The 21,616-nt window shown below is 38.1% G+C and overlaps 1 protein-coding gene across 1 annotated transcript in view; it reads left to right on the forward strand.

Annotated features, from left to right (window-relative positions):
- Nucleotides 1-794: 794 nt before the first annotated feature.
- Nucleotides 795-21,616, forward strand: part of TBX18 (T-box transcription factor 18) — a 28,861-nt gene continuing 8,039 nt past the window's right edge. Inside the window, exons 1-6 of the mRNA XM_080665533.1 lie at nt 795-1,514; nt 2,709-2,913; nt 5,054-5,155; nt 8,153-8,324; nt 15,890-16,057; nt 19,086-19,150. Of these exons, the coding sequence (XP_080521659.1) occupies nt 1,217-1,514; nt 2,709-2,913; nt 5,054-5,155; nt 8,153-8,324; nt 15,890-16,057; nt 19,086-19,150 (1,010 nt within the window). The 5' untranslated portion in view covers nt 795-1,216. The remainder of the gene's footprint in view (nt 1,515-2,708; nt 2,914-5,053; nt 5,156-8,152; nt 8,325-15,889; nt 16,058-19,085; nt 19,151-21,616) is intronic.

Raw genomic sequence — 21,616 nt, forward strand, 5'->3', positions numbered from 1 at the left:
CACAGAGGCATTTAAAAACACTGCAATGGGAAATCTTACTGCATCTTAAAACTCATTCCACTTTGCAAAGTTTTTAGGGGTTTTAAAACTAAGTCCTTATCATTAGAGACATACAGAATTTAAATCTCACGACCTATGTTTTTAATTATCACGCTTATAAGAAAAGGGAGACTCCAAGAAAGGGCTTACTTTTACCCACTAGTTCATATGAGGGGCTGAGCTTATTTTGTTCTCATAAATATATAGGATTTAAATACATCTCCCACTTCCTCCCCAAGAAATATCCACCAGGTAAAACATAAACAAACAAACAAAAAATAAGCAAGACTAGTGCCATGCCTGGAGCAGTGGGTGCAGGAATGTTTAAATGAGAAAAAGATAAGCCTGGTGGATGTGAATTCTCCCTACTCCTCGAAATGTTCAGAGTTGTAGCAATATGAAGTGATAAGGGAGTGTGAGGTTTCTTAAAATATCCCTGAGAGTTTAACTGGGTGATCATCTCGGTTTAATGTCAGAAACCTCAGCGGTTCCAGGTCCCAGTGAGAAAAGCTGGAGACTGGGGCTTGGACTGGGCTGGCAGCAAGTAGACTGACCGGATCCAGCTCCCAGGGGTTGGCACGTCCAAGCCAGACGGCGGCGCTTTTCACTCGAGGTTTTTTGCAACCTTGTAAGGAAGTGGGCGCGGGCTGCACGGAGTCGGCGCCTCCTGATTGGCCGGCCTTCTCGGTGATTGACAGGGCTCCGTACTCCACCCCCGCCGCTTTATTGACACTAATGAGCAAGTTCTTCCCACCGCTCTCCTGACTGGAAGTGCTGACAGATCAAGGCAACAAATTTCAATTACAATCCCTAATTTGTGTCCGCAGAGTGTTTTTTACCCCTGTTAGTCCTCTTTGGCGCATCATTTGAGGCAGATCTTGGAAAAGCAGGAAGAGGTGGAAGGGGTGGGAGCGAAGGAGTGCATCAGTGAGAGCGCGCACGAGAGACCGAGGAGAGGAAACTTGGCGGGCGCGCCGCTGGTTCCTCGGATCCCAACACAAGCGAGAAAGAGGAAACGCCAAATTTGTTTTTGCCCGCGGCGGGGAAGGGGGCAGTTCTCGGCCTGCGGGAGGCCTCAACAGTTGTTAAAATTTTGGTGGGGGAAGGAGAGCGAGTGAGCGTGTGTGCCCGTGTGAGTGTATATGAGCGAGGGGCGAGCGGGCGCCGGGCGGCGGGGATGGCCGAGAAGCGGAGGGGCTCGCCGTGCAGCATGTTAAGCCTGAAGGCGCACGCCTTCTCCGTGGAGGCGCTGATCGGCGCGGAGAAACAGCAACAGCTTCAGAAGAAGCGGCGGAAGCTGGGCGCGGAAGAGGCAGCCGTGGCGGTAGAGGACGGAGGCTGCAGCCGCGGTGGCGAAAAGGGCTCCCCCGAGGGAGACGAAGGCAATGCTCTCTCGCCGCCGGCCGGGGCGGCATCCGGACCCGCCCGCAGCTGCGCTGACCTGGAGCTGAACTGCAGCTCCCGCGGAGCCGCGGGTGAGTCGGCCCCTTCCCACTCAACTTCGCGGCGCGTCCCCTCCGGGCCCCGCCCGCCCCCACGGCCGCGGGGAACCCGAAATCTGCGAGTTGTGGGCGTGCGCGAGTGCGGTGTTTCTGCGCGCCGGAGGCCACTCAGCCACTAACGCACTCGCCGTGGGTGTCGGGGCGCAAAGCCCGTCGCCGCCTGGGTGGATCTCGCCGCGCAATTCGCGCAGCCCTCCAGACGGTTAAACCCGCGTACAGCCTCGCTGCTTAGGCTGCCGCCGCCCGCTAGGCGGTCCGCGCCCTCCGCGGCTGCTGTTTGCGACGCTCCGCCGTGTAGACCTGCGCTTTGGGCATCTGCCTCACTGGGGGTTCCAGCCCATGGGTGCTCTTGTTTTCTTTCCTAGCTTTTAAAAGCTTGGAGATGGAGGGAGCGACGGTATAATCCCCCCAAACCGGAACGAATGCCCTAAACCGTTTGGGCAAACCAGGAAGAGGGCGGTGTATCGGCAAGCGTGGTTTCCCGAGGGGTAGCTGAACCTTCCCCGTCCCTTACTCTCTTGACTCCCGCTGCCAAGAGTGACAACGACCGTGGGCTTGCTTTTCGCGCTCTTCTCCTGTCCTTAGCTAGTTGTTTGGCTAAAAAGCTCTGGGAGGCCCGGGAATTTGGAGAGAGCGGAGCAAGAAATATTTCGAAATGTTTCTAGAGGATGCCTCAGCCCCAGCCCAAAGCCAGGCGCTTTCGGACGCCCACTGCAAAGCAAGGCCCTGGCGCTTACCTCCAGGGTCCCGGCTCTAGGCGCTTTTGCGGTGTGCGCGCGGGGGGCGCCGGGTGTGTCGGGGTTTGCACTGGGGATCTGAACTCGGGAATCCATCTCAGGCTCCACTGGGCACGCATCCCAGACCCCGGTGGCCGCGCGAAACTTATTTTGGGGCCTTGGCGGGGCGGAGGTGGGGTGGACTCGGCCCGCACGCCTCTCGGGGACTTGAAGGTCAAGAGGGTCCCACAGGAGGGTCAAGCGTCCCTTTGGCGGGCAGTGCGGGTGTTTAACGGTAGACCTGTTTGTTAGAAGGACCCGATGACGGGAAGGTTTCCCCTTTTCTCCTGGTCCTGTACCTCTCCCCAGCCTCCCTCCTGAGGTCCATCTCCCCATCCAGATTCCTCTCTGGGCCCTCACCGGTCACCCCTCTCTACTCTTTGCTGCCCAGGAGGCTGTGAGGACGGCTTCCTGCAGGGCTCTTCCCCACTGGCGTCCCCGGGAGGCTCTCGAAAGGGCTCCCCGGCTCCCGCCCTGGCCAGGCCTGGGACCCCGCTGCCATCACTGCAGGCCCCGCGGGTGGATCTGCAGGGAGCTGAGCTCTGGAAGCGCTTTCACGAGATCGGCACAGAGATGATCATCACCAAGGCGGGCAGGTAAAGGGCGAGCAGCCGCGAATGGCCCCTCACCGCACCCCCTGGGTGGGTTAGGAAGGCGGCGGCTGGGGGGGGGGGGGGTGTCTCTGGTAAGCATTTCCGTATAGAGGGGACAAGGCCCTGGGTAGTGGTTCACTTTTGAGACTGGCTTTCCCTACCTACCCAGTCAGTGAGGGGCACAGTCCGGCCGCCCTCTTGTTGGATGCTCAGGAGAAAATCAGGGTCGCCGCCAACATGCTACGGGTTCTATTGATACAAGGCGTGCAGGGGAGTTACAGATTCATGATCTTATTTACATCTGTCCAGACATTTGATTTAGGCTCTAGTTATCGCTTCTGGTACTGTGGAACAGATTACCCCCCTGGTCTTTGAACAGACGCAGTTTACCCTTTAGCAAACTAATTTGCTTTTTCAGATTTGCAATTTACCCATTGGTTCTTTATCAAAAGATTTCCTTGCAATGTGAGAACGTGGTGTGTTGTGCTATTTTGATATTAGACTAGGGTGAAAAATTACTGGAATCTCTGGTAATATATGCTTAATCCTTGAGAAAATGGTTACCTTGGTTTTCAAAAACCACTTTTGTAGATCCGCAGTTACGCAGCTAACATTTTTTCCTCAATGAAACCCAACAAGTTAGTCTAAATTTGCTGAAGAACTCTAAAAATTTTTTTGTAAGAAGTTATATCCGTTTTTTGTTGAAAGTGAAATTTGCACATTCCTCAGTAAAATAAATAGATGTTTGGGCCACATCATAGTAATTTGAAGGAGGCACAGAAATATTTGCATTTTAAAGTCTCAGTTCATTTAGTGCAGTGAAATCTATGAATCATATCTTCCGTGAAAGGAAGGTGAAAAGCACACACCACTCTTTCAGGGAGTACACATGGCAAAAACCTGGATAGCATAAAAGTATCCAAACTTATTAGAAATTACAAAAACATATTTTATTGAATCCATATGCTACCTTCTACATTTTCACAGAGCTATTAGTAATGATCCAAATTCCGTTTTCAACAACACAAAGCAACAGTTGTCTTATAAAGGATGTAGTTAAAGACCTTTACTCTTTATCTTACAGGTGCACTGAAATAACACTCAAACAACCAGCATATTAAACTGCTCTCATGCCTAGTTAGGAATAATGGACTTTCTTTTTTTGTGCAAGTGGTCTTTAATAGCATTGTTATAGGGAAAAATTGGTAAATAACAGTACTAAAATTCCTGTTATAAGGTAAATTAGCAAAAAAATAGATTAACTGGAAGGATCCTAGACATACATCATTAGATGAAAGTTTTTTTTTTTTTAAAAAAAGAACTGCTCTATTTGTTTTTTAATATACAATAATGTGCTGTTGTATGCCTTGCTACTGTGCCATTTTTAAAAAGATAGGTGCATTTAGTTAAGCATCTCCTATGATGCATCTGTGGGCAGCCAAGAGAAATTGAGATTTTCATTTTTCTTAATTAGCAATGTTTTGAGTTAGTGTGGTTAACGGAGAAAGTATTTTCAGGTTATGGTAGGGGAAGGAATGATTTGGTAAATATACATTGTGCTTAGTTTCTGCTTTCAATAAAGAAGTTTTACTATACCTTTCAAATTTGGAGCAACTTTTGCACTTCACCTTTACCATTCTGCAGACAGGAAGTCCTGTCTCAATAAAGAACATATTGTTTGGTTATAGCATGGCACATTGGCTCCTTGTGGTTTTTTATAACCCTTTTAAAATTTCACATTATAATATGTTTTATCACTTTCAGAAATTCAAAATTTCTATTTCTACCATTTGGGACATTTTATTATCTGTATTATTAAAGTAAATTTGCTTATTGATTTTTTAAAGTGCTTTCTTTAGTGCCTTGACTCCTTCAATGTATAAAACTATTTTGCTCTTAGCTATACTGACATTTCAGTAGACACAGAAGCAAGTATAAGGTACAACCAATTACATTTAAAAGCCTCAGTTTTGCTATGTCCCCTGTTCTGATTCTTTGAATTAAATTACCAAAGTGAATGGTATAAATTTGTTCATGTGAAAAATACAGATTCTGGAGATTTCTTTTGCTTATTCATTCTCCATGTGTTATCACAAGCAAAACCCAAACCCAAACCCCCTCTCCTCCCCTCCCTTATAAACAGGCGCATGTTTCCAGCAATGAGAGTGAAGATCTCAGGATTAGATCCTCACCAGCAATATTACATTGCCATGGATATTGTGCCAGTGGACAACAAGAGATACAGGTATAGTGATTGGATGACTAGAGGAGAATAGGAAAACACTAAGATTTTACAGGCTATGTCTGTTTGATTTGTGACTATGATGTTTGTTTCCAAAAGCCTGTAGAATTCCCAGAACCATAATCCAGTACCTTTCAGATTTAATAGCCCAGAGGATGCCTTCTTTTATAGTAAATGTGGAAACTTAATTTTTGTTTTGCTTTTTTTAGATACAGAAATGTCTTTTAAGTACTGAGGACTTTTAATAGGAGCTAGTTTAGTGATGTTAAACCAAGTGTTTTTTTTTTTTTATATTGATCCACATTTTGATTAGAAATGTTAAATTTGTACATATATATAATATTTAATAAAATGTTTTGTTTTCTTTGTGATTTTTATCTTTAAATAAATTCACTTAATCTGATTACATTATAAATTGTACCTGTTTGCAGACTTTTCATCTTTGAGAAAATGATTGACGATTTTTTATAATTTAGAAAAATAAAAACTCATAATGCATTACGATATTAAGACATCTTTAAACTGGTAATGAATTAATTACCTTAGTGTTGTTTTTTTGCTTGGTAGTTAAAAAATCTATAGTATTTGGATTTTGAAAGAGAATATATTTATGCAGACATCAAGTAAAGTTGGAAAAAATATACATTCTTCAGTATCAAACCAACCTTTGCTCTTTTTCTCCTGCAAGTAAGCAAATCAATAATTTTTAATGATTATGCTTTTTATTTTTCTGTTAAAAATGCTAACATAAAAAAGGAGATTTTGAGTGAGAGAACAGAAATTATTCCTCTAAATTTTGTTTTTTTGTTTGTTTTTTTCCTTTTATATAAATACCTAGAGCATTCAATAAGTTATTAAACGAAATCAGATTTGGTTTTGATCTTTTAAAGTTTAGGAGTTTCTTTTTGGAAACAGGTTTATGGTATCAAAGTATACAGATTTAATTAGTACAGGCACATATGGAATACTAATAATGGGTAATAAAAGGGACAGTTTAATTATTTGTGTTTGTGTATATATTATATTGATTCTTTTAATTAACTCATTAGGGCATTTTGCTAAAATTATCTACTGAATGACAGAAGCTAGAAGGCATTGAAGTTTATTTTTTAAATATACTTGGTTTAAAATTCATATTCTATGTGGGTTTTGTGCTGAGAAAGATAATGTAGTTCTTAATAAGCTTAGAAATTATTTCCTTTCTCAACTAAGTTTGTCTCATATTTCTTTCTTCAGATCTCTTCCATATATTTTGGACGGTTTGTTTTACATAATTGATTCTTATTATTTTTACATAAAATGCAAGCACAATTTCAAGTGTTAGTATTAAGATACCAAATTTTAAATGATCAAATTGTAAAACATAAATTTGCTTTCACTTATATTGCTTCCAAAGAAGTTTGTTTTTAGCATTCGTATTTAGAATGCTGCACAAAGAATATGTAGCATGTAACATTTCTTCTCTTAGTGGGTGTGGATTTTTGAACTACTCAATGTGCATACTTTGTCAAGGTTTTGATAGAGAATATTACTCTATTTATTTTGGTAATAACTCTTTATCCATAGTGCAGGTTTTTAAATTTTTTGTTTGTTATTGTTTTTGCATTTCCAAGATTTGCATTTGATTTTCCAACTTTTTCAGCACTAATAGAAAAACAATTTCTGGCTTATTCTCTGCTACCAGAGAGTGGTATTTGATCAAGTTAAACACGATTGTGACTTATTAGAATGTAAACTTAATATTCACAAAAGCCTGTGTATTTAGGAACTTATTTATTGAAATTACACTATGCCAAATAAAGGAAGTTTAAAAAAAATTGTTCTTAATTATGTGACTGTGTTTTTTTCCCAAGAAAAGGAATTAAAGAATAGAAGGCATATTGAGCTCAAAATAGAGTGAAATATGTGACCGTAATTGAAACAGGGTCTCACCAGAGATGTTATGAAAATGTTTCATGCTATTAAAAAAAATTGCATACTACACAGGTAGATTTCTCTGAGACTATTTGTAAATTGTGTGTTATATTTTAAAACACAAATGGAAGAAAAACAACAAAGTATGCACAGTAATTTTATTTTCTGTACCTTTCTAAGTTAGTCATTGACATACTAGTTTCTAGTTTTTGAATTAGTGTGTTTTAAGTTAACACAAATAATAATCTGAATGTAGGATTACTTGAAACATTGGGATTTAAATGTATTATTTTTAGTCACTATTTTTGATACATATAAACAAACAGAATAGAATGTTTTGTCTCTTAATTAGGAGAGTAATATTAATTAGATATCCCATAATTTTCAAAGTTTGATGCATATTTTAACTAGTGGTATTTAATAATTATTTGCAGCATTTTCTTACAACAGTAAAAAAAAGAAATATGTAGGAGATAAAATCCTACATTTTATGATTATACAAACTAAAAATTAAACTGAATACTTCATCCTTAATTTGTAGAGTGATAGAGTTAGAAAACATAATTCTAAATGATAATAGATAGAACTTTTTGCTATGAAAATAAAAGTTACTGAAACTTCTGACAATTTCTTTTTGCCTTTCTCCCATCTAACTTATCAACTTGTACATAAACCTAAAAAAGGGAAATGATAAAGAAGCAGGACACTTTTAGGTATAACTCTTAAGTATTTTTGAAATTTACTTAAAGGTGAGCTTGACAACTTAATAGTTTTTCACATCAGTTGACTATCCAGATGAAAAATATCTAACATGAATAAGTGTAATTCATAACTATTAGGATACTTGCATATATGGTGGTGGCAGTATGCATATTCTCACTAAACTCTTAATATACCACCTTGAGTGGTCAGTAGGCCACTGCTGCCTCAGGGAGTTTTTTAAAATTGTCGAAATCTCATTTTAAATGCTTTGGATGTAAAGAGCAAATTATTGTACTTTAGACTTAAAATTTTGTCTAATTCTGCTAAGTTAGAAATTCCAAGAAAGCAATAGTTCACATACTATGCCTTGTCATTGCCTTTTAGGTATGTTTACCACAGCTCTAAATGGATGGTGGCTGGAAACGCTGACTCCCCTGTGCCACCCCGGGTGTATATTCATCCAGACTCGCCTGCCTCGGGGGAGACTTGGATGAGACAAGTGATCAGCTTCGATAAGCTAAAGCTCACCAACAATGAACTGGATGACCAAGGCCATGTGAGTAGATGGCCTCTAAAATTCGCCACCATTGGATGGCGCACCCGTACACATACTATGCTGGACTGAAGGAAATGAACTTTTCTAAGATCACAGTATTGCTCTTCTGGTGGATCAGCATATGCATAAGCTGTGCAAAATCAAGGTGGTATTTGCATCAGAGACTATGCCTGTGGCTAGAGTATACTATGAAGCATTAAATATATTAAAACAAGATACTACATCTGTATTAGAACGAAAGAACCCCAGGCAGACTATTTAGTCAAAACATTTGTTTGAAATCCCATGAGGTACTAATTATTATACTCTGAATATGAATACAGTTGGTTTAACTGGAATAATGATTTATTGTGTCCTCCCTGCATCCAGTTCTTTTCCCAGCTGAGGCTCATTGCTTCTCAATGATGTTCCATCTGCAAACTCCCAATTGTTTTGTAATGACATCTAATGTGTCAAAATAATAATTCCTTTTAGTCTTAAAACTGCTGAAATATGATATGTAAGTCAAAGCCAGCCATTCCAATAATATAGTCATTTTAGCACCTTATTAATTTTTATGTGATATTGTTTATAAGCAAGATTTCTACATTATTATTTTAATAAATAAGTAACTGGATATATGCTGATTTCCATTGAAATCTAGTTCTTTCTATTAGGTTTCTATTATTTGAGCGGGGATTGATTGATGCAGGATTAAAATGCCTTTTGATTAGTATTTCATACATAAAATGATGAACCAACTAGTTCATTTCTCAAAGAAGTGACACAAAGATAGCATATTTATGAGCAAATCTTTTAAAGCACAAGTGCAAACTGTCATAAAATAGTAATACTGTGATGACAGGATATGATTTGCAAGTTGCTAGACAATAACTTAAGCAGTGGACCTTAATGAAAGCATTCAAGTAAAAATTTCATTGTGGTACAAAGGCAGTATCTAGCTTTTAAGACACATCTGTCTCATTTTGTTGGTGCTTTTGTTTATTTGTTGCCTTTTATGATTTAAAACAGAATTAGAAAGGTAGCATGGTTGATTCATTTCTGAATCCAACTTCATGCCCTATATTTTAGTGCATTAATTAATTTCTCTTCTTTTTATTCTTTATTTACACAGTCGAGATATGCCAATTATTTTTCACTTGACTTCAGTCTCACTTGAGGGGGCTGACTGATATGTTGCCAGCAAGTACATTGAAGGATCTTATTTTTTTGGGGAATAGGAAATTAAAAAATAAACGCCATTATGTGTTACTTGTTTTAAAAAGCTTAAATATATTTCTACTTTTCTGAGTTCAACAGTTTAAGAATATATCTTTTAAAGAGATAATTGGATCTAAAAGCGACATACTGTCATAGATAAGGTACAAACTCCTTTTAATAATTTAATAATTTAAATCATTTTATAATTCTGATGCTTTCAGATCAGATTATGACTTTATATCTAATATCCACCATTTATAATACTAGATATAGATCTAGTAATTTATATGTTTTTTTTTAATTTTGTGACTTTACTAGATTTTAAAACAATATGCTCCAGAGAAACAGAGCCAATAGGATTATATAAGTGTAAATATAGAGATTTATTTTAAGGAATTGGCTTATACCATTTTTGGGGCTGGTAGGTTTGAAATCTGCAGGGTAGATTGGCAGACTAGAGACCCAGGAAAGAACTGATGATGCAGTTCTTGTCTTAAGGCAATCTGGAGGTAGAATTCCCTCTTCCTCAGGGACTTCAGTCTTTTTCCTCTTAATAGTCTTCAACTGATTGGATAAGGCCCACCTACAATATTGAGGGCAATCTGCTTTACTCAAAGTCTACTGATTTAAATGTTAAATTCATCTAAAAAATACCTTCATGGCAACATCCAGACTGGTGTTTGGCCAAATATATAGGAACCATGGCCTAGCCAAGTTGAAACATAAAATTAATTATCACACAGTATTTGTTTAGAACACAAAACATTACAAATTGAAACTCAGTTGTTTATAACTAAATGATTATTATATTTCACTATTAGGAAAAACAAAAACATAGCAGAAAATAGGCAAAATAGTCAGATAAGTGTGTCATCTACCAGTGAAATTTTTTTTGGTAAAGTTGTGGTAGATATAATACTTTAATAAAGGAAGATAATTAATATGTGTGAGGAACAAGGAAAGAAAGATATGTATTTATGCATTTTGGGAGCAAGGAAATTGCATTGGCCAATGGTAAAAATGTATTGGATCAGTTGATACTAGAAGAGAATGTAGGAGGGAAAATGCTCTTTTTGTAAAAACATATTTTTGAAGGCTTTGACCAACCATCCAACCTGTAGCTATGATGCGCATTGACCACCAGGGGGCAGAAGCTCAACGCAGGAACTGCCTTGACACGCACTGGCCATTTAAAAAGAAACGGCACTGCAGACCTGGCACCAACAAACCAACACTCAGCTTCCCCCAAGTGGGACACAGGCCCTGCCAGCACCCTGGAGCAACAGCCCACCAAATCTCAGCTGACACTGCCAAGACCCCATGGCTCAAAATGCGGCCCGGAAACTGTCGCTGTGGGCGAGGCAATGCCTGGCTTCCTCTCCCTAGCGACTAGCCTCTTTGGAGTTTCTTCAGCCCAGGAACACGACTTGCTTTATAGCCTGGTGCAGACATTTCACACTTTAACCAAATGTCTGTGAAGTGTTGTCATGTGCCTCATCTCATTTGATCCTCACAGAAGTCCTGGAGTAGGTAGATAAGAGATTCTATAGAATTCTATTTTCTTTTCATTAGCCAGAAAATTTAGAAAGCTTAGAAACTTGGCCTGACTGAAAAGAAGTAAGAAATGGTGGAACTTGAAAATGACTGCAGGTTTTCTCACTGCTCAGAATATAGTCAAACACTGCTGCAGTTAAATATTTTACTCTTTGTTCCCCCTGCGAGATCTATATGCTGTATGTTGATATTTACTTCTGTGTTGCTGACAATTACCTGAAAGAGAAGTTAGGGTGCTTTACTGGGCTGGAAAAAGTTTAGCTAAATCAGAAAGCAGGTCTAATTAAGCAAGTTTATTCTCTATATATAAAAGGCTTAGTTGACTCTCACATGCATGATACATATAAAGCTCTCACTGGCGCCAATCACACGTGTGTGTTTCGATTTGTCATTGTCTATCATGAATTTGGTTGACACTTCTATTATAGAGAAAGGGCAAATAGCGATATTAAAATATTTCTTCTAATTAATTTCCTTTCAATGTGCACGAACACCAGGCCACTAGTTTAAGATAAGAAACCATAGTCTTGGAGCCTAGATGGGGAGAGAAGACCTGCACACAAATAATCATGCTGTCAGCTCAGAGAAGTTCAGATGTGCTCTTATACCCTCCAGGAGAGACTGAGGAGGCTTCCTGAAGAGAGTGCCTGTTGTGTTTATTTACTCAGTTTGATGGCCCCAAATGAGTTTAGGTTAAAGATTAGGAATTTGTTTCTTATTCTACTGTTGATGTGATTCAGGTCTGGGAAGACAGTAGCATCATTATGGTAGGACTTTCTAATTCAGAAGTCCCTGTCCTCCTGCAGAGAACTCTCAGGGACTCCCCTCTCTGCCCTTGTATGGTTGTGGTCCCCCAACCCCAGTTGTAATCTAGTGATACTAATCTAGCTGAAGTCTCAAATGAGAAGTGATTTTTCTAATTGGCTTTTTTATTTTCTAAATTGCTTTCTGTCCTCCAAGTTCCCAGTTTTATTCTACTAAAGATGTACAAGTGTTCAACATAGTGACCTGAGAACTCCATGTAGAACTGAAACTTTTAGTAAACCCATAGTGATTGTAGGAATCAAATTCTCACAGGGCTGTGACTGGATCTAGGTTTACCTGAGATCTGAGGTTAGGTGTCATTGTGGTTTTCCCCAAAGTGACTTTTCATCTTTCCAATTGTTTAGAGAGGAACATTGGTAAGAATCTAGAGTGGAAATGTCTCACTGCTCCACAGCCAGTCTTTGAATGTTGTGAAGACTTTATAATCCCTATTTGCTCTTCAGGAAATCTGTAGTCAGCTTTATGTTGGATTGTATACAAACCAAGACTGGTCTACCCCGGTGCAGATGTTCAGTGTGTTTGGGTGGGGTTATTTCCTTCTCATCATGTGCATGTTTCTCTATTCTCCTGGAACTTGCTGTCTAGAGGGAAACATTTAGATGAGCATCTTCCTAAAGAATAAGAAGACATTTAATAGGTGTATCTTAAATCTCATTCAAGACACTTAACAGGTATACCTTCCTGCTTTGGCAGGAAGTATGGCCAGGCAGCCACATCCAGGGTACCTGTGAAAGGGTCAGTTTTCCAGCTGCTGAGGATTCAATGATATAGAGGAACCCTACCTCTAAGTTTGCCCTCACCATCTTCTCATTTCTGCTTGAGAATGCAGTGGGGAGGCAAGGTATTACAGGGGAGATTTCTAAGATCTTGATGGAAAGAACTTGTAACAGCTTAGAGGTCTAACGCATTCATGTTAGTGGGCAAGTCACTTTGGCTCTTTGAGTCTTAGTTTTCTCATGGGTTATGTTGGAGCCGGAGAATTCTGAGTGAATCAAATGAGCTAGTGAACTTGAAAGTACATATTTCTAAGGAGTGCTTAATATACAGCTTCATGCCTGAAACAAAACCAAGGTCGCCTTGCTGTGGAGCTGGCAACTTGGGGTTACTGCATCGACCCCAGCATTTAAAGTGAGCCATTACTTGGTATCACCAAAAATGCAGGGAGCCAGGTTTTTGTTATCCCTCTTCATTGGTACTTTGCTTGACTTGTATCAACACTGAATTTAGGTCATCTAGAAAATTTCCAGAGTCAGCAGGTAGTGTTTTCCGATTGAGCTGTTTTATAAGGTACAGTTTGGCATGTCTGTCAAACCACAGGCATTTTCGTCCCATCAGATCAGAAATAAGTAATATCATGCTTCTTTTGACTCAAGCCTAGTGTGTTTAAAATGGGAAAAAATGTATGTGAACCTGAAAAGCTGCACTCTGTATTATGGAGATAGGCCCATGTGATATCTGTACTACTAGGTAATGCCAAAAAGAAAAGAAATCCTCCAGCTAAATAGAACAGAGAGCATGGAACATGCAGATCAGATGTAATTATTTGAGTTTCGGTGATGGGCATTATCATTGTGTTCTCCTTGTTTATGAGGACAGTGGTTCTCCTTGCTCTACTTGTTCTATTAAATAAGCAAACTATTATTGACTGCTCATCATTATAAGTTTGATAGTTCATTAAAGATCAAATAATGCTATGTTATAAAGAAGAAATGAGGCTTGTTTAGCATTCCCTAAAATTTTCCAGGGATAATATTGAAAATTAGATAATATAGATAATATTGAAAATTATTTTGCTTAATTAATCTTGAGATTTTTATTGGCAGTTGTCCTTTAATGTGCAAACATACGCATAGATCAGCTATTTCTGTACCCTACTTCAGTATACCTCACCTTAAGTCATTTTGATGACTTAGAATAAAGATATAGACAAATAAATAAAGTTAAAATGTAGATAGCTATGTGGAGAAATCTTCTTGAGAGAACAAAGACTTCATAAAACAGGAACCTTCTTTTCATTGACTGGTAAACAGAAACTCAAATCAGTTTTCATGTTCTTTATTTCAAGTCAGTTCACTGTAGTCTTCTGAAATTAGTTATGCACTTATTAGTTTTTTAATGTGAAGTAGCTTTCTCCAGTTTTTCTTCTGCTCTAGAAGTTGCTGATCATTAGAATTAAGTTTTGCTTCTGTGTTTTTCAGATTTTCACTTGACTCATAGTCAGACATACATTTTATGGTATGACTGCGTGCATCCAGAAAACAATGTTTTGCAAAACAATACTTACCCGTACTACAAGCAGCACACACTACTTTCTGCTTTATTTTATAATTTCATTTATTTAAAAAATTTCTGGTAGAAAATTGATTTTGTGAGCCACTAATGGGTTACTGAAAACTTCTTTTGTTAGACTTGGAAAGAGACTTTCCCAGAGGTTGCAGGGTGTCCCCAGGTGATGTTGAGGGCTGCCATCCCTTCTTCTCCTTTCCTCATACTTATGCTGCCTCCCCCTCAGGCATGTCTGTCATCCAGACATTTCCTCCCCTAATAGAAAGGAAATTTTAGGGTAAAAATACAAAACAAAACAAAAAAACTAATCACTGTGTTGGTTACTACCAGAGTGTAAAGACATCCTCTTCTGGCAGCAATACACTGTCCCAGTAGAGGTCTCTTTGTGTTTGGGCTGACCAAAGCTTCTGAATTTGGCTTATTAAACTGATTGAATCTGAAAGCCATGAGGTAGGTCAACCACTGTATTTTTCCAAGACTTTTGTTTAAGCATTTCCCCTCCAAACTCCAACACTCACAAACCTGAATTCAAATTGTATAGCTTAGGGAAGATAGAGGCTTGTTAACTAAACCCATCAATGAATATGGAGTCCCAGCAGCATATAGAAAATCCTCTTGGGTGAGGCTATTTCTTTACCCCACTTCCTCAACCTTGAAAGCAAGCATATAAAGAAGAAGAAAAAAAATTCACCCATAAACCCATCATTTGGAGATGATCACTGTTCATATCTTGGTATGGGTCCTTTTTACTGTCTATTTTTATATAGTTTTGATTAGTTTATAAACAACTTGGGTCCTTTTTTATCATGTAAGATTTAAAAGGAAACATTTTATTATGTGGTTAAAAATGTCCTAAACTGCATTAGTAATGGCTGAGTAGAACCATATCCAGTTGTGTTGTCTTTCATTAACCTAACCAATCTACTTATGTGCGTGCTTTATAGTTTTTCTACTGTTGTAAAGGGCACATTGCACATCTTTGTACATGAAATGCTTTTCTGGATTTTGAATATTTCCTTAGGATAAATTCTCATAAGTGGAATCCCTGGGTAGAAGGCAGTTAGAGCATATTATTAGATTCCTCCAGCAGAGTCTGAGAGCACCAGTTTTTCTATCCCCCAGTATCTGGGTTTTGAAAGCCTTGTTGTGATGGAGGCATGGACCCTGGGCTCTCTAGACAAACCAGAGACTTCGTGAACCACATATAAGGCAGACCTTGGGGTATCCTTAAACTTCCCTTTGCCTTTTAATAGACATGTTGTAGTCATTAATAGGGGAAGAATGTTCTCTGTGGAAAACCCTGGTGTGAAATATTTATTTTTTTAGGGGATGGGTGTGGTGGAATTTAAATAATCATTTCATCTCACTTTTAGTTTAATTGGTTTCGACTCTATGTTCCAATTTGGCTTATTAGAAGTAAAATACTTATGAATTTATTTTTGTATTTTTAGAAACAGAAAATATGATGTTAAATACCCTGGATTTCACCAAAATAATGATTTTTTTTGTATTTTTATGCACATGTAACAGATAACTTCCTAGCTCTCTTCCAATTTTGATATACTTTATTAAATTGGCTTTTCTGCATCCTTGGAAATTTTAATTCCCAACTGTGATTTATTTTACATATTAAATATTTATAATGGTATTGAGATTGGGCACAAGTTCCTGACAAATTGACTTTTCTTTCCTTGACATAGATTATTCTTCATTCTATGCACAAATACCAACCACGCGTCCATGTCATCCGTAAAGACTGTGGAGATGACCTTTCTCCCATCAAGCCTGTGCCTTCTGGGGAAGGAGTGAAAGCCTTCTCCTTTCCCGAAACTGTATTCACCACCGTCACGGCCTATCAGAATCAGCAGGTATTGTTCTTAGAATTGGTATCTTTCTAGACTTCCATTTCAGTTGTAAATAGAAAGCTAGCTATCCTTTTACTGTACCTAAACATTATGAATTGCCATAAAGCATTTGTCATAGATGATGTCCAGGGTATACATATTGTAGTAAAAATTCTTTATCCATGATTCCTCAAGTAAGGCTACTCTACTGAGGATTTTTTTTTAGACAAGAATGTGTCTCATGACTGACAGTGTAGGTTTACTTTCCATTTTGTGATATTGAATCATGATGTCATAGTAAAATTAGAAAGTGTGTGTATTGTCTAGGAAATAGACATGTGGAATATGAAAAGTGAATAGTATCATCGAGCATGGGATTTAGTAGTTCACCTTATTTTAAAACTACAACCCATATATAATGAGAAGTATTTCAGGAGCATTTATCCTTTATAATTATTTGGGGATATATACAAAAAGGTCAGTTTCTTTCAAGATGCACTTTAATTGTGATAGAAGGTAATGCATATGTTTATCGTCTGAGAGATCAGCAATTGTGGAGTAATCCTTTCCTAAATTTTGGAATAAGTTGATAAATGAAATATTTCTTGTCTGTATGGGTAAGCATACATGTATTTTTAAGGCTGTGTTAAGTAGGTGGAGAATTCAATCAAACCAATTATTTAATCCATGCAATTCTGGTCAGTTTTTATAAGAAATAGGGATGTAGTTGAGGCTGATGTGGCTTGTGGTACATTTTAAAAAAGAATTTCAGTTGTCAGCAGAATTATTTTAGATCTCTATTTCTCTTTCAATTTCTATACATCTCTGTTAAAAGCTTAAGGCTTTATAATCTCTCTCTGTTGTGGTTTCTGTTGTTTTAAAGCTTCTGAGGAGATATGGATCCCATCCTGTGTGACTTCCTTTAAGCCTGAGAGGCTCATCAACTCTCATCCCTGTGCAGGCACCAGTCCCACTGCCAAGCTCCCCTGCCCTCTCACACTCACATTGTCAGGCTTTTCTGCAGGCTCTTTGGAAGCAACAGGAAATTAACCCTTAGAAGAGCTAGAAGATATTCTTAAAATATGTTAGGTGCAGAAAATGAATATTTTTAAAGGAAAAATATAATGCATGTGGAGAAAAGAGCAGAGTCATTTAGTACCCAACCCCATTTCATTTTCTTTCTCTGTCACTGTCTCTTTCTCAAACACACAAAAATTAACTGAGTTAAATGTTTTGTGTGTTTCTTCTCCCAGCCTCTGTGAGCTCTTGGTTCATGTTAGTGACTAAACCACTTAACAAATGCTGACAAATCGATTAAGAAAGTGGAAAAATTAAAAGAAGGGAAATTGATAATGATAAAATGCAATCATGTTTATTTTTAAACTTCCCAGCTGCTATTCTGAAGAACTTATGGAAAATTGGTAAGCAGCCTAGTCTGGTGGTTAATAGCATCGGCTCTAAAGCCTGGGGTCCCAGCCCAGTTCTACCACCAAGAAAACTTATGATCACAGAATACTTAGGCCTCAGTTTAAAAGAAACATAAAATTGGGATAATTACATATGAGTTGCTATGAGAATTAAACATAATGATATGCATAAAACTCTTCGTACAGCCTACATGGTATGCACTCAATAGATGTGATGTCAGTAATAAAAATAATGATAATGTTCATTGTGCTATATATCTTTGTTTAGATATGGTACCATTATATAAATCTGTATTCTTTTTAAAAATATTGTTTTAAATGTATATTTAAATTATTTAATGTTTTTAAAACATTATTTAATGAACACAGAATTGAGCTATAATGAATTATAAAGAATTCCTTCAATGAGAGAGTGGCAGACACAATAAATTAATTTGCAAACCCTTACATTATATAATTTATAATGTAGTTTTATCGACATACTAAAAGCCTATCATATGGAACTCGTATGTGTCAGGTGTTACATGGCTGATTGGAGGATGGCTGAGAGCACACACAGGACTATATAGGGACATTGAAGATGACTTTCCAAAGATACCTTTCTTTGCCTTGGTGTTATCCAACAGTGTTTGTTTGTCCTCAACCAAAATGGTACAGTCAGAAGTATGTTCATTAATTTTGTAGATTCTGCTAAACCAAGGAACAGAGGAAACAAAGCATGATGTGCTTTTTAGAAAATAGGCTGTAAATTCCTCTGGATAAAGTGGAGATCTGGAAAGAAATAGATGAGATTCCATTTACTAGTATTAATTGCAAGATGATATAACAAAAAGTATTTTTAATGGAGATGACTAGACTATTTGTAAACATTTCCCCCCCAAATCTTGGGGTCTGAGTGGGCAAAAAGCTGGTTATGAGTCAACAAGTCATAGAACTGTAGTAAAAATTGAAATATCATTTATTTCTACTACATGCATAAGATGTAATCCCATTAGAACCTTCAAATAGTGGTTACTGCTGGTTAAGTACTTGGTGAGTTCAGGACTCCATAGATAAAAGAGGAACAAGTAAAATTTTCCGATGAGAGTCATAAAGATGGTTCAAGGAGAGACAGAAAAATAGAGAGGCAGAAAAGTTAATGGTATGTATATTCCTAACTCTGAAGAAGAGAAGAATATGCAGGAGCTCAACAATATACAGGCATATAAATGGCCCTTAAATTGAAGTTGGAGATGAGCTGTTTCCCATCACTACCATTGTAAGAGAAGCAGGATTAAACTATATCACAGAGTTAAAGGGAAGAACTTTGGTTCAGAGAGATTGGAAAACAAAGGGCAAGTTGTCTCCTTTTCTAGGCATATTAACAGCAAAACAAACTTTATTCACAGTGCTTGAATTAGGGGTGGGGAATGTCTTTTTCATAGATAAACATCTGAGTGATTTCTGAAATTTTCTTCTAGCTTTGCTGCTAAGATAATAAAATACATGGGAAATGAGAGAGGAACACTAGAATCACCTGACATTTAATTTTGGAATTACTTGTAGTTCTTCCCTCATTTCCATTTTTAATAACCTTACTTGGCATTTATAATAAGGTTCGATGTGATTTTTTTTTCACTCTGCAGATTACTCGCTTGAAGATAGATAGGAATCCATTTGCCAAAGGCTTCCGAGACTCTGGGCGTAACAGGTAAGTCTTAGTGAAGAACATTCTGGTTGTGGTAAATATATTTGATTATTTTTATTGTTACCTTTCCATTACAAAATAAATAGTTAAATTTACTGACATGGTTAGGAAACCATTTCTGATGAGGGTTTAAATTTGTTAATACTACTAGGCCTTGTTTATAACTTATTTTTTGGGTGTAGTGTTGTGACCTGCCCATTCTTAAGGTGAACTTTGATGTGTGATGCTGTGGTGAAAATGAGAGTTCTCAGCGTGTATAGCACATGTTCCTCTGAAGGGGCCTTAAGGAAGGTTGCTCTTACTGGCCCAGGGGCTTCCATATCCAAGTCAGTATCCTCTCTGCATCTGCTCTTGGTTTAAAATTTGCTTAGTGATGTCACAACTATCTATTGATTCTGTCTTTGGAATATGGCAGGTCTCTTGTTCCCTCAGATTTCCAACTCATATATGAAACTACTCCCCATTGCCAAGAGAGCTGATATTCTTTAGTTTCCAAATTTGTCTTGGCTCTGCTGACAGCCACACACTTGTTTATTTTTTCTGTGTCGTGTTTTATGGTGCTTGTACTAAGTGGGAGAGCTACAATAATGAATTCCACTCTATTACTTTTATCAAAAAGCAGATCACCCTAGTCTGTGTGCCAAGAGCTTTTGAATTTATTGATATGATTTTATTCCAGTACAGTTCAGTGCAACGTTTTCTAAAATAACTGTTGATAGTAGTAGAGAGTAATAACAGACTAACGTTCTCCAGATGCCTTTTCAGGGTAAGGCTTTGAGTTAAATGTTTTTAAAAGCATTTTGTTTTTAAAAAGGTATTTGAGAAATTTTTATTACTTTACTCCAGAAATTATTCTACTACTCTTTGAAAACTTGGTATTGATAGGTTGTGTCTACATGAAGTTAAAATCCCCAATTATCTTATTTTAGAGACAATTTCATTTAAAATTGTAGAAAGAAGACACGCAGGTAGTAGCCCAGATTTTTAGTTCTTTCAGCTGATTAATTGGACAAGGCAGGTGTAAAGACCTTTTCTCAGAATACACTCAAGCAAGTGCTTACAGAAACTTGATTTCATCTTTCTATGCAATGGCATTGTTTAAACAACACCATGCAATGTGAGGACTAAAAGGCAACTAAAATACTACTTGGAGAGTAGCTTTTTTTAAAAAAAATTTTTTTAAATTTTTTTAAAATATATTCCATTGACATTCCACAGAGAAGAGGGGAGAGGGACAGAGAGTTAGAAACATCCATGAGAGAGAAACATCAATCAGCTGCCTCCTGCACACTCCCACTGGGCATGTGCCCGCAACCAAGGTACATGCCCCTGATCAGAATCGAACCAGGGACCCTTGAGTCCGCAGGCCGACACTCTATCCACTGAGCCAAACCGGTCAGGGCTGGAGAGTAGCTTTTAACTTGGTACAGGACGATCAAGAAGACTAATAATAGGTCTTCCCTCTGAAATTCTTCACTGTGTGGGAAGATTTGCATGTGTTCCTACGCTCCGATGTGGCTGTATTAAAATTATTCTGTGTTTTTAGATGTCTGTTTCAATGTGGAGAAAAACTTTGCTTGGCTTTTGTTATGTGACATTAGCTCCTGGTGAACTTTGCTTCTCAGAGGAGTTTCTGAAAGTTGAATAGTTTAGAAAGAGAGATGGCTACTGGTGGGGTGACTGAGGGAGCCTTTGGGGGACTCCTTCTCTAATTTGACAAATACTTTGGTGGAATCTTCTTGTGGTTTTGGTGAGAGCAGAATAGTTTTTATCCAGTTAAGAGTCTTGCATATATTTCAGTTTTGTAATTATTTTGTTTTAAAAGCAGAGAATGCATTTATTAAAATTCACTGAAACTTCAGGAGGGCAGCACTGAGGAATGGAGAGTACACAGCCAGGAGCCGTGTCCATGTTCCCCAGTAGGCGAGCTCTAAGCAAGACCTCGCTGCTGCGACCCGATAAATTTAAAACTATTTTCAAAGGCATATTTTGGGTAGATAATAATAGTGAATAAACCTACATGTAGAAGTGAGATGATAGGCTGCATATGATAAGTTTTCAGAAAGACTTCTATAAACATCAGCATAATGCAAAGGCATCTTTTGTTTTTATTTTTGTTTTAAATTTGCTCAGTGAAAAAATCAGTGGCTTTGGTGAAAGCCAGCTACTAAGTCTATTGTTTGGTGAGGTCAAAATGCTAGGTTTAAGATGGATATTTTAATTCCCTTTGGTTGTTTCAGGAGTATAGAGGCATGGCATCCATGGTGCTTACTATTATTTCTTTATTGACTCTAAAACTTTTAGAGTTTTTAATGGATATACATAAAATAATGAGTTATGTGTTAACACTTTTTAAATTTTGCTAAAACTTTATTTTGCTTCAAATGTTTAAACAATAGTTTAATATAGGGCAAACATGTTGGGCCTATACATAGCTTTCTTGGTAGTGAATAGTTTCACTTTTCTTCT

Source organism: Plecotus auritus (genome assembly GCF_963455305.1).
Source record: "Plecotus auritus genome assembly, chromosome: 4".
Taxonomy (NCBI): Eukaryota; Metazoa; Chordata; class Mammalia; order Chiroptera; family Vespertilionidae; genus Plecotus; species Plecotus auritus.